This window comes from Cajanus cajan, chromosome 5 (assembly GCF_000230855.2).
Source record: "Cajanus cajan strain Asha chromosome 5, NIPB_CcT2T_4, whole genome shotgun sequence".
NCBI classification, from domain to species: domain Eukaryota; kingdom Viridiplantae; phylum Streptophyta; class Magnoliopsida; order Fabales; family Fabaceae; genus Cajanus; species Cajanus cajan.
This window is the reverse complement of record NC_138521.1, coordinates 20629072-20643218: the sequence shown is the minus strand read 5'-3', so window position 1 is coordinate 20643218 and position 14147 is coordinate 20629072. Positions and strand designations below refer to the sequence as shown.

Genomic DNA, 14147 nt, shown 5'->3' with positions numbered 1-14147 from the left:
CCAAATTAATTAATCAAATCTTATATTTAATCACTTTTAATTGGGTCTGATCTTTATTAATGGTTCATAATACGTAATTAAACAAATATAAGGTCAATATTAAAGATTCAACAATTATGGAAAAGAAAAAAAATACATCCACGTAATAACTTCATAATGTTAAAGCTTTAACTTTATAGTGATAGTAAACCACATTATAAAAATTAAAACATCATTGGCTAAAGTCGTTACGAAAATGACTTTCTCAAGTCTGTCCAACAAGAAATTAACACACCTTATCATGTAGTTAAAATCATTCTACCAAAAAGTTTGATTAATGTTTTACACCCTGTTAGCTAACTAAAATTAGTCCATAATAAATCAAACGGTAAGCTTCACCATCTTGCTGGTTTAACTCCTCTAAGCAATCAACTTTTATTATTATTATTTTATTTTTATAGGCAGCTGGTGAAAGTGGTTGTGTTCAGGTTAGTGTAAAATTGAGTTAGAATTTTTACAACCAGCTATCTTTACGTTCAATTTAGTCCTCACGTTTAAACAAGTTCAATTTGGTCCTACATCAGAAACTGTCAACGTATAGTTAAAAGTCAATTCAAATTATTTTAACACTGACGGTTACAGATATCAAAGAAAAAATATTTCGAGTTATCTAATAAACATAAATATATATATATATATATATATATATATATATATATATATTTTCAAAATAAACTGAAAACAGAAAAAAAAAAATAATAATAATAAATAATGTGAAGAAAAAATGATTATAGGTGTAGGAGCGAGGAGAAAGAAGTTAGAATAGAAAAAGAAGGCAAAGCAGCGTGGTGAATTCCGCTAGTTGTGTCTCCCGTGTCCGTTTCCGGGTGTGCGAAGGTGGAGTGAACAGAAAGGGCAATTTGGTAAAGAGAAAATAATATAGCAAGTGGGGTGGAAGAGAGGGAGTAGTACTAGAAGTAGAAGTAGAAGTATGATATGATATTGCTATCACCGTATCACATTGGTGACCAATATATTAGGAGAGGAGTTTCGATTCGATCAAGCCACGCACGCGCAAAGACGCATCTTTCCATTCCATTCCATTCCGATGCGATGACGAGCCTCTCCCTTGACTGGCACCATGAATCCTACCCCGCCTATCACGATTTCTACCTTCTCCCCCTCTTCGCTCTCTTCTTCCCCTCCGTGCGCTTCTTCCTCGACCGCTTCCTATTCGAGGTTCGTATCTTCCACCAACAATCGCTCGCTCACTCCATGTTCCCACGCTGACTTTGACTTTCTATTCGCTCTGCATTTCAATTCGCAGAAACTCGCTAGGCGCTTGATTTTCGGAAAGGGGCACGAGGCGCTGGACTACCACACCAACGAGAGGAGGAAGAAGATTAGGAAATTCAAGGAATCGGCGTGGAAATGCGTTTATTATCTCTCCGCGGAGGTTCTTGCTCTCTCTGTCACGTATGATGAACCGTGGTTTACTAATACCAGAAACTTTTGGGTGGGGCCAGGGTCTCAGGTCTGGCCAGATCAAAAGACCAAGTGAGGTTATCTTGGTTATCAGATAGAGTACAATGATGTTAATCGTTTGTTCTTTGTGTGTGTGTGTGTGAATTTGTATCCTTTTGGCGTTTCAGGTTGAAATTGAAGGCGGTGTATATGTACGCTGCTGGATTTTACTCGTACTCCATTTTTGCTTTGATTTTTTGGGAAACCAGGCGCTCCGATTTTGGGGTGTCCATGAGTCATCATGTTGCTACTGTGATTCTCATTGTGTTGTCTTACATTTTTAGGTACCAGCTATCTCGTTTTCATTCACTTTCGTTTCTCTTCTCGTTTGAGGTTTTTTTGTGTGGTTCTCTTTGGGAATTTGATTGCGTTTCTCTTCTGTGTCTTACGCGTTCAGGTTTGCTCGTGTTGGATCAGTTGTTTTGGCTCTTCATGATGCTAGCGATGTGTTTCTGGAGATAGGGAAAATGTCCAAATACAGTGGTGCCGAAACATTGGCTAGCTTTGCGTTTATTCTATTTGTTTTATCGTGGATCATATTGCGCCTCGTTTACTACCCGTTCTGGATTCTGTGGAGTACAAGGTTTATATTAGTTTGGTTCCCAATTTACATTATGTTTTCTTCTTGCTGTTATATTTACGGTCCTTGCCTGTCTATTCTGTTGCTTCTGAAAATCTGGGTCAATAATAAACAACGTCCCTGAATTTATATATTAAAAATAAAAATAAGAGTTATTGAAATGCACCCTGAAAGGCTGATGGTCCCCTCCTGCTGCTCTCCAAATTCAGAAGGTTTTCATCCTGTATGGAAATATACACCTTTTGGCATGCATTTTTAACAAAACAGAAGTACTAGTTTTGTATTTTTGAGTTTTTATCCCTTCCATTTGCCCTCCTTTTGTCTCTTTGATTTTTCTGGATAACAGATTAATGTTTCACTTTCCATCTATACTGGTTCCTTTATCACAATTTAAGTGATTATTTGCTTGATTGTGTGGATTATGTATTGGGGAACAGTAATGATTCAGTGCCTGGTACATTTGTATAGCAAGAGATGAAAGACACGAAGATAGAGGATTAATTGAAAACTTAGTTTTGCTGCATTGTATTGTTGGGTTCACCTCATGGAAGTCTTAAAGGTGTGGGGCAGTTTGAAGGGATGCAAGGTGGTAGTATTAATCGATTTGTGGGGCAACTCATCCTTATCTCTAATGAATTGATGTTAAGGCTCAAAGTTACAGGTGAAACAAACCCGTCTTATTCAAAGAGGTGGGTGATGGTCATAAAATAAGTTGCAGGGGAGTGTGCCACGGAGTCATGTCAAAGGTGCATGATATGTAATTCGGCAAAAGTTTTTATCTGGTTTGGGGGAAATGGACATAGTTTTCGAGTTAGTATTGTTGGTGGGGTTGGGAGAGATCATAGCTAATTTTGATGATTTGACGTTGAAGTAAGTGCATGATATTGTAATTCGGAAAAACTTCTTATTTGGTTTAGGGGAAATGGACATAGTCCCTGAGTTAGAATGTTGGCAGGGTTGGGAGGGATCAAAGCTAATTTCGATGATTTGACATTGAAGTAGAAGGGGGATGGTTAGACCATGGTGTTTAAGGCAAAACCTAAATTAATAAAATCCTTAACATCCATCAAGATCATGAAGTTAGCCATACAAGATCAAAGACAAGAATTCATGTTGTAGCTTAATCATATTGTAGCTTAATCATATTGTAGATCAATAGAAGTTTTAAAACCTAGACTAGATTGGGTAGTCCAACTAGTTGAACTGGGAACTGCCACTGATGCCATCGGTCGAGTGTGGACTGGTATGACCCAGCCAGTTTTTAGGACAAACCAATGAACCAAGGAGCAATGACATGGATCAGTTTATTTATCCTCTTTTTTTTAAAAGTTTGAATTAAAAAATTCAGAAGTAAGAAATTTTGGTAGAGATGGGATTTGTACTTATATCCTTTGGATACTTAAAGCTTTAAATACCACTAAGCAGTCTAAGCCTACATGCTTAATTGATGTATGTGATTTAAATGATTTTTATAGTATATATTTAATTGCATATTAATTTATGCAGTTCAACCAGGGTTCACAAGTTTAACTGGTGATCCACTGACCTAGTATTCTGACAGAGTTGATCATCAGTCTGAGTTTTAAAACACTGGTTGCAACACCCATACAAGGTGATTTAGATAAGTATAAAGATTTTTTTGGGCCTCTCAAAGTGTACTCCATATAGGAGACAAGATCATGCAATAGTGCTAAAACAAGAGGCTCAAATTCCAAATATCCCCATTAGCAAAAGATAGAGACTGTAAAACTGGTCAGTGAGATGTTAATGTTAGACATCATTTGACAAAGTGTAAGTCCTATTATTTTGGTGAAGGACAGCGGGTGGAGATTTTGAGTTGACTATCAAGCTTTAAACAAGATTGCTCTGCCTAACGATTTTTCATTTCCGGTGATTGAAGAGTTGTTAGATGAAATTGAAGGAGCTATGATTTTCTCCAAATTGGACTTGAAATCGGATTACCATCAAATACAAATGCAAGAAAAGGACATTGAAAAAATTGTGTTCTGCACCCATAAAGGACACTGAGTTTACTGTCATGCCGTTTTGCTTGGCAAATGCTCCCTCTACTTTTCGGTCCTTGATGAATAAAGTATTAAGGCCTTTTTTGAGAAAATTTGTTCCTGTATTCTTCGATGATTTCTGCTGATATATAGTGCTATGTGAAGCACTTAGAGTTGGTCTTGCTTGTACTAATGCAACATGATTTAAAGGTTAACCCAAAGAAGTGCATCTTCTGGCAAGCTATCCTGGAGTAAATTGGTCATATTATCTAGCAGAAGGTGTGGCAATTGATCTTTAGAGATTGTAGGCATTATGGCTGTGGCCTATTCCAAGGATATCAATGAGTTAAGGGGATTTCTTGTACTTATAGGATATTACAGGTGACTTGTTAAGGGGTTTGGTATGATGGCACAAACCTTAAGTTGTTTATTGAAATAAAGATACTTTCTGTTGGGACAAAGATGCACAACTAGCCTTTTTAAGGAATTAAAGGCTGCTGTTACTACTTTGCTTATATTAGCACTGGTGTATTTCTCCAAGCAATTTGTTGTAGAAACTGACACATCAAGGACTGGATTGGGTGCAATTCTATTACATGAGAGACTATTATCATTTTGGAGCCAAATATTATCTGAAAGGAGCCTACATAAATCAATTTATGTGAGGGAATTGATGGTTATTGTGTTGGCTGTGAAGTAAAGTCACTATCTATTGGGCGGGCATTTTATAATCAAAACAGATCAGAGAAGTTTAAAGTTTCTTACTGAATAGAGAGACTCATGAGTGAGGACCAAATCAAATGGGCCACTATGTTGATTAGTTATGATTTTGAAATGCAATATACACCGGGTAAGGAAAATTCAGTTGCAGATGCTCATTACGGTGCTGTTTTCTTTGTAATTCTTTTGTCACCTGTCAATACATACTCTTTTTCTCTTTCTTTTTCATCATACGTTGGTCTAGTTCTATCACTCTTTCGAAAAGTATTGTTGTACACCCTCTGGTTCCTATGATATATCCACATGCCATGGAGATTCTCAGGCTATAATAATAAGTTGGAGAAACTAAATGCACTCCTGTTTCTCTGGAAGTGTTCCTTTAGCATTTTGAAATATCATGTATAAATGTCTTCAGGGATCATTTATATGGATGTAGTGGTCTGTCAATCGATCTGATTAATTGATCCCCCTTAAAGATAGATTTTCTATATAATGCAGGTATTCGTTTTGGCCAAAAAGATAGGGATATATAGACTTTTAACAATCCTTATTCTGAAAATTCATTTCAATCAATATATTTCATGCTCTTCTGTTTTGTACTGTTCATTATCCATTTTCCACTTTTTTATTTTTTTATTTAGTACTTTGGGTTTTTAATGTTCAGTGTTCTAATGGATTTTATGTAGAATTCATACAAAAACATTTTAGTATTTCCATTGAGGAGTTGTTAGCTGTCTTAATTGAGCAGAATTATAAAATAAAATTTGTCCAATGCGAGAAGTTTGTAAGTAAATCTCATTGTAAGCACTCTAAAAGAAATGTTGTTTTGTCTCTATAGAAGAAATTTTAACAATTTAGTTTGAGGAGTAATACTAGAACTGACCTTTTTCATTCGTCATTTCGTTCCTATGTTCGATTGTTTTACTTGCTTCTCTCTTTCCAGCTATGAAGTTCTGCTCACCTTGGATAAGGAAAAGCACCGAGTGGATGGTCCAATATATTATTATGTGTTCAATAGTCTTCTATATTGCTTGCTTGTTATGCATATTTATTGGTGGGTGTTGATATTTCGGATGCTTGTTAAACAAATCCAAGCAAGAGGAAAAGTTAGTGAAGATGTTCGATCTGGTAAGTTGAAAGATGTGTTATGTGCAAGGCTTCCTTATTTAAACTTTTCATTGACTGATCAACCTTGTCAAAAAATCTGTTCCCCGTGCCTACTATCTGCATATAAGTAGAAGGAAAAAAAAAAAAAGAACTAAAGAATATATTATGATTGTAGAAATTCTGGCTGAGTTATATGAACTCAATCTGGAATCTGGATTAGAAATGTTATTTACTTGACTTTTGCTTAGTTTATATTTTTTTTATTTTAAAATTCTATCACTCAATCGGGATATTAGAGTTATTAATTGAAAAAAAAAAAAAAAGAGGCTTACCAAAACAAAAATTGACAAAAAGAATATGATGACTGGACATCTTTGTGACGTAATCACTTTGATGTACTTATCATAGAATGAATACAATCAATCAGCAATTGGTTTAGTAGCAATATTGTCTTTAGTCTGTCATTTTTTGTTAGTGTATTGCTAAATAAGAAATTTCTTTAACCGTTTACCATATTGCAAACCACTGCAATTTTCTTTATGCAGATTCAGAAGATGAAGATGGACATGAAGATTGAGTAGGGAAGCAAAAGCATAATGTAATATTTAGGCAAAGGTGAATATAAAATGATGAAAAATTATTTTACACTAACATTATGAATATGGTTGTATTTTATGCGGATTTATGTTGAATATGTTAAATTGTCCATATTTTATTTTATTTAAAAAGAATCAGTTTTTCCATAATTATATTGTAAATTAGAAACAACTCGTGATTTTTTCTTCTACTAGTTCATTGCAATAACTACAGGTTAGAAGGAAACTGCACTCAAAAAATGTTATAAAGTTCTGAAGTCTTATAATTTTTTTCTTTTTTGCTGGCATTATCTCATGATACACTGGCATATGAGGCCAAGGAGAGAATTTGAAATATAATCTTTGTTAGGTGTTGAGATAAAGAGAAATAAGTACAGCTGCAGTATCTTTTTAAAGGTTGACTACGACTGCAGTATTTTGAAGTCATGTTAGATGACCTTTGTTACATTCCTTAAATTAAGAGAAATGCTGTTTGGTTTATTTTTTGCAGATGAATTCGTTAGCTTCAATCGGATTCTGTGCCTTTGGCCACAATGCTAATATTTTCTTATTCAAATTGAGAGGATTGTATTTATTCGGATTTGAGTAGACTACGGAGCTGATATAAAAGGGCGACAGATGGAGAGAATTTTGATTCTTCTGAACTATGTGTCTATGCTGCACCTACCGAGGTTTAGGCTTACTGCCTGACATTTTGTTAAGATATTTTACTTTCCTGATTATTTGTCCCTTGTTCAAATTACAAGTACTGTCGATTAATATTTTCTGCCACAAATGTTATCCTTTGTTTTCATTTATTGGAGAAGAAATTTGTTGGACTTTGATCATCCACAATGGTGGTTGTTTAAAGATGTATTTTATTTTACTTAATTGAATCTCACATTGTTATATTATATTTAAGCAACTCATACAACTCAGTACATTTTTACTCTAATAGTCAAATTTTAAGATATCCTCATATATATATATATATATAGATATAGTTAATCACTTATACACTGCTAGCGTAAATTTTTTTTACACGGGCAACCAATTATATCTTTTAATTGTGTCATGTCACTGTAAACACATTTACTTTTGACAGTGACATGGTACAATTAAGAAATATAATTAGTTGCCAGTGTAAAAAAACTTGACACTGACTATGTATAAGTGATTAACTCATATATATATATATATATATATTTGTTTATTTATTAATTTTGCATGATATTGATTGCTTCTGGTTGATACTTTGAAAACAATTTTTTATTCTAAACAACTGTATCTTATATAATATACATCGCTTGAAATTAAGCAATTCACACAACTAATTAGATTGTCTCCCTTGCTAAAAAAATTCAAGATACAATTGTTTAAATTTAACAACTCTTAAAATGCAGCTATTGTGGATGCTCTTAGTTGTCACACATCATTGCAGCAAGTTTTAGAAATAGCTTATATTGGTATTTCCGTGACTTGTTGAAGACCAATTATAAGAGCACGAATTGATGTTTAATAGCTATCCAACCCTTCAACAATTCTTGAATTTAAGACTCTTTTCTGCAGAGTTAGTCATATAGGTTGAGTAAGCTAACTCTAAGAACAAGATCAATTTGATGCTCTATTTTTTTAAGAGGTGGCAATACCTTGAGAATCTTTGGTGGTAATATATAAGAGTTAATCACCTATATACTGTCGGTGTAAAGTTTTTTTACACTAGCAACCAATTATATCTTTTAATTGTGTCATGTCACTATTAAAAGTAAATGTGTTTATAGTGACATGGTATAATTAACAAATATAATTGATTGTCAGTGTAAATTTTTTTTACACTGATAGTGTATAGGTGATTAACTCAATATATAATCAAGTTCTTTTAAAAGTTTTTGAATTCCTTGAGGTAGAATCTCATATTTCACTTTTTGTTGTGCAATTGAGTGTCCGTTTGTACAAAAGAAGATAAAGATGTTGTTCAAGATAGATAGTCCTTTTAATATAATTTTTTTGTTGCAAAATGTTTTTTCTTAACAATTTTTTTAGAGGGAACACTATCCTCCTTTACTTTCTCCTTATCTATTTTACTCTTTAGTTTTTTTTTCCCTTTTTCTTTTTATTATTGCTCTTAAGCTTCATTTGTAGTTGACCATTTACCACTTGTGTAAGTAATAAGATACAACACCAACTTCTTTTTTTTTGTGGGTAAAGGATATTGTATTGGTAAAGCCATTATACATGAATTTCTACAAAATATGACAAACTTTTATAGGATTTATATCACATAAAACTCCATCTTCATGGTTCCTTATAAAAAAAATTAAAAAAAAAAACTTGACCTTCACTTGGTCCATTACCAAGTCTCCATTTTTATGCAACCATTAGAATCTAAGGCTTTGGGTAGGGAATGGTAGTGAGGGCTACCTTTTTAACTAACCTTATACTACAACAATTGCAACATGAACAATTATCAACAATGAGAGAATGTTTTATAAAAAAAATTTACATCTTGTGTGGAAAATTTTCTCCCTTTGTGATTGGTCTAGATCACAATATTGACTTCCAAGAAGCCTTCTAACCAGCAAGAGGTCACAATCACAAAGATAAGCATCCTTTTTATTTTTTTTTATCTATCTTTTTTCTTCTTCACTCTCACTAGAGGTGGAGGAAGATGTGGCCTCCTCTTGAATGATATATTTGTCTATGCCCCCTCATAACCATGATATTTTTTTTTTGGAACATTGAGAGGTAATGTGACTTATTCTTAGACACTTGAAACACTTAATGTTACTAGTTTTGGAGGTATTTTTTTTTCTTTTAAAGGTTTGCTTTTTCTCACTTTTCTCCCTAGATGGTTCACTCTTAGGATAACTCTTTGAAGAATACTCTTCCCTTTTATGGCCCTTCCTAGGGTATTATGATGAGGAGAAGTTCTTCTCGAGAAAAACACTTCTTTTAAATTGTTATACCCTAATGCATAGTTAGACCAAGTCATTTAGGTCCTTAAATGACAAGCGGTCCACTTTATCTCTTATCTCAATGCTCAAGCCACTAAGGAACCTAATTATGGTGGTTCTTTCCTCTTCCCTTATTCTCGCCTTCATCATGTATAAGTCCCATTTATTGTCTATATTGATCAACACTCATGTTATTTTGGCGAAGTCTTTTGAGCTTATCCGTAAGCTCCCTTTCATAATAAGAAGGAATATGTCTCCTCTTCATGGCCCATTTGAGATCATTCCAATAAGTAATTAGGGGGTTATTATGGATTCTTCTATCCCTAGCAAGGAAAGTGATGGAATCATGCTTTGGAGTGCAAGAGGTGACATACTCAAAGATCCAAGAGGAGTGGGCTAGACATGGAAGATTGGGCCAGTCCAGGCCCAATGGGCCCTATGGGCTTGGAAGGCCCAAACCAAGTTTCAACATGGGCCTATCTTGTTATTAACATCCTTATTATATTTTTGTTAACCTAGTTTGAATATATTTTGGTCTTGTATTTTGGACCATATAGAGTAGCATTTTAGGTTATAGGCTAGTTGGGCCTAGTTTTGGGCTTCATGGGCCTTTGGGCTTTTGGTACCCAATATTGGGCTCATTTTCATTCTTGTAATTTTTCCTATTCATTGTATTCATTAGACCAATGTATTTCGGTCATTAGATTAGGAATATATGAAGAATACATTAATAGGAGAAGTAGGCTACATTTAAGCATCATTTAGAAGTAATTTGAATTGAATTTGAGTCACATGGATGGCATGGGGTGGATCCGGCCATGTGAGCTTCAAATTCAATCCAAATCACTCTTAAATGACACTTAGATGAGGGTAGCATCCGTGTGATCATGTGAGGTGGCCAAAGTTTGAATTTCAAATTCAAATTTAAAATTCAAACTTGGCGCCACTTTGGTTCACTAAAGGTGCCGCCAAGTTACCCTAATTTTCTCCTATAAATGTAACTTTTCTCACCTTGTAATACATTTTTGATTATATGAGATTTCTGAATACATTTCAGCCATCTTTCAAGAGTCACCGAATTCCAAGAGAAAACCCTAGAGAGTGCCTTCAAAAATCCTTTAGGAAAACCTAGTTTCCTTATCTTTGAAGTGAGTAATCCCTTGAGTTTTGAGCTTGGATACTTCCCTCTAAGGTTTAGACCTTATCTTCCGCAAGTGTTCTTCACTCTAAGGTGTTCAACATCTCGGTCTCATCTCCATTGAAGAAGATCCGTGCCTAGAAGGAGCTTGGAGGAGTTCATTCATCACTTCTCCTTCTTACTTCTATCATTTTTGGTATCAAGAGCAAGGTTCTTCAAGGAGATAAGTTCTCTTGTTTTTGTGTCCGTTTGTTTTGTTGTTTGTGTACTTTTGTTTGTCCTCTTGAGTTTTCAATTCGGATCTATTTGTTTTGAAGAAAATTGTTCCATAGATCCATTGTTTGATTGTTCTTGATTTCTTCCACAATCAACATGTTTAGGACCTATTAGCTTGTGCTTGTTTTGAGTTAATTTGAGTCTCTTCATTCCTTGTATGTGTCCGTGATTGGACCTCATGCATTGCATTTAGATTTTGGTTTTGAATCTGTGTTTTGTCTTAGAAGTTTGTGTTTAGTCTTTATATGTTGCAAATTCCTTGAATAGCATGTTTAACCTAGTGTTATTTTGAATTTTGTGTCTACATTGTTAATTCGGTCATACTCCATTTGTGCCTACCTATATGTGCTTTTTCTTTTACCTTATCGTGTTCATGATTTGCTATTAGTCCTAGCAAGTTTCCTTAGAGTTAGGTTTCCATTGTGTTCATAAAGTTTTCAAATCACTTTCCATTGAAAAATCTTATAAAAACATTTATGATTCAAAATTTCAAGTACTTCTAGTGCATTATCTTTGGATTCAAATTTAAAAAATATATATATATATATACATTAAGGCTGGAAAAACAGAGTTAAAACAGAGCCTAAAGTGTTCAAAAGATCAAAAGAAAAGAGTTCATAAGGAATTCAAATCAAAACCTAAAGACTAGTGCACTAGTTTCTCAAGTTTACTTGAATTTTGACCTAATTTTTGGCTAACTTGTAGTCTCGGTTTCTATAGCTTGGAATCTTAGAAAAATTTGAAACAAAAGGCAAATATACTCTCTGGACTCTTAACTTGAATATAGAAAAAGAAAGAATTAAAAAAAAAATAGAGAAAGCATTTTAAAGTGAAAAAGCCGAGAGGTGTTCATTGATAAAAATTCATTTGATTCCTTGTTATTGTTTTGACTACTATTTGTTCTATACTTATCCAATTGCTTTCAAATTTTTTTTGTTTTGTTCATCTACTCTAGTACCTATCTAGGAACATTCCTAACTGAGTGCTAGCTTTATTTGGAGTCTTATTTTCCAGTTTTACTTGTTGAACCTCTTTGAGTCTTGTCATATATACATATTACTCTTAATTTTTGGTATAAGCTTTCCAAATTGTGCTTTATTGCTTGTCTAGTTTTCTTTCAATAATTTCCCTGTGCTGGAAGTGACCTCAAATCCTTGCTCAAGGATCAAGCATTGCTCAACAAAGAGTAGGAAAAGTTTGGACACTAAGACCTAAAAATTTGACCTAATTTAGTGACCAAAACTTCTCCTAAACTTCCTTCACTTGAGTGACCATTCCTTTCACCTTGTGAGGCAGCCACCATTAACCTCTTTGTTGTGTTTCTTTTGCAGGTCCAGTAGCATCATATTGAAGGATTAGTGGCGGATTAAACACTTGATTAAGTGTTGGAAAATTTGCACAACAATCCGTCACTAGTTGGTTGCCAAAGCCGCCACTTTATTGCTTTCCTAGACTAGTTTACATTTTTGCCAAATCTTTTGTATTTTAAACCAATTTGTAAAGCTTGGAGGGAGTATTAAGAAGCTGGTCAGGTATATCTAAATCCTTGTTAGCATCCTCACGTGTAGTGCTAGTGGAAGTGGCTTGGAAATTTCATATGTTTCAAGCTTCCACTTAGGGAACCCGACTAGTTACTTATCTTGCTTCCTTTAAGTTCTTTGTCTTTTAATTGCTTTATTTTGCTGCCTTGAAACGTCTAGACTTGTGTAGTTTTACTTGCTCACGTTTAGTTTAGTCTCAAAAATAAGCAAATTGTGAAAAAGCATTCAAAAATATTGTGAAAAGTTTTGGGGAATTGGAAGTACCACAAAGGAGTTTAGTGATTTCCACTTGAAAAAGCTTGGTTATTAAGTGGCTCTTTGTAGCTCACCTCCCTTGATAGTGCAACTTGTACACTTAGACTTCCAAGTGTTATTTTCATTCCTAGAAAATACCAAAAACATTTTATAACTTTTTGCATAGCATATAAAATCTTATTTCTTAATCATGAGTCAACATTCTCAAAGTAGTAGTGACTTTGAATCTCCTAAAAGTTTTAAAAGAATTGTCAAGGAGGTTGAGGCACTAAAACTTTGGAAGCATGATGAAATACTTCAAAAACAAAAAGAAAAACTTGAAAAGGAAGTACAAATCATGGCTTTAGAACAAGAGATTCAAAAGATTAAGCAACGAGAAGAAAAACTTTTGAAAAGATTAAATAAAAATAAAAGTCCAAAAGGTTCTTCTAGGAGCTCAACCAAGAGCTCCAATGATTCTCAAAGTCAAAATAATGATGGTAGTATACAAATGGATGCTTACTATCAACCCCCACCTAGGAGAGTCATTAAAGAACACAAAGTGAGGGAATTAAGGGTTGATCTCCCTTACTTTCATGGAAAAGATAATGTGGACACCTACTTGGATTGGGAGATGAAAGTGGAGCAAATCTTCACTTGTCATCAAGTAGGTGAGGAAATAAAAGTTCCTTTAGCCACCCTAGCTTTTCAAGGACAAGCCATGTATTGGTGGACATCCTTGGAAAGAGAGAGAAGACTTCACAATGATCTTCCCATCACTTATTGGAATGAGTTGAGGAGTGCTATGAGAAGAAGGCACATACCTTCTTATTATAGTAGGGAGCTTATGGATAAGCTCCAAAGACTCCAACAAAAGAGTATGAGTGTTGAGGAGTATAGACAAAAAATGGAGTTATATCTCATGAGGGCTGGGATAAGAGAGGAAGAAAGATTGACCATTGCTAGATTTCTAAGTGGTCTTAATTTTGATATAAGAGATAGAGTTGAGTTACTCCCTTACAGGGACCTTGATGATTTGGTCCAACTTTGTATAAGGGTGGAACAACAAAATTTGAGAAAAGGAAAAACTCAAACTAACTCTTATATCAAGAAAGACTACAAGAGGGAGGGGCAAGATAACTCTTCCACAAACTCTAGTAAGGGTCAAGAAAAAGAAAAAGAAAGTGATAAAAATAAAAATGTTGTCACTTCTAGTAGTAAAACTAGTGACATCAAATGCTTTAAATGTCTTGGGAGAGGCCATATAGCTTCTCAATGTCCAACTAAAAAGGTCATGATTTTGAGAGGACAAGACATTTATAGTAGCCTTGATGAATCTAGTTCTACCACTTCAAGTGATAATGAGACTAGTAAGGAAGATCCTCAAATTGAAAAGCTATATCCTGTTGATGGTGATCTTCTTATGGTCAAAAGGCTTCTTGGAAGTCAACCTTGTCCCACTTCACTATCACAAAGAGAGAACATCTTTCACACAAGATGTTTAGTTTCCAAAAGA

The 14147-nt window shown here is 34.3% G+C and overlaps 1 protein-coding gene across 1 annotated transcript; it reads left to right on the top strand.

Moving 5' to 3' along the window:
• The first annotated feature begins 822 nt into the window (after positions 1-822).
• On the top strand, positions 823-7402 carry LOC109788977 (ASC1-like protein). The gene is made up of 7 exons (XM_020347840.3): positions 823-1218; positions 1307-1536; positions 1632-1787; positions 1901-2086; positions 5750-5934; positions 6459-6528; positions 7000-7402. The coding sequence occupies exons 1-6, from the start codon at positions 976-978 to the stop codon at positions 6488-6490; spliced, it is 1032 nt and encodes a 343-aa protein (XP_020203429.1). The 5' UTR covers positions 823-975; the 3' UTR covers positions 6491-6528; positions 7000-7402.
• Positions 7403-14147: the final 6745 nt, after the last annotated feature.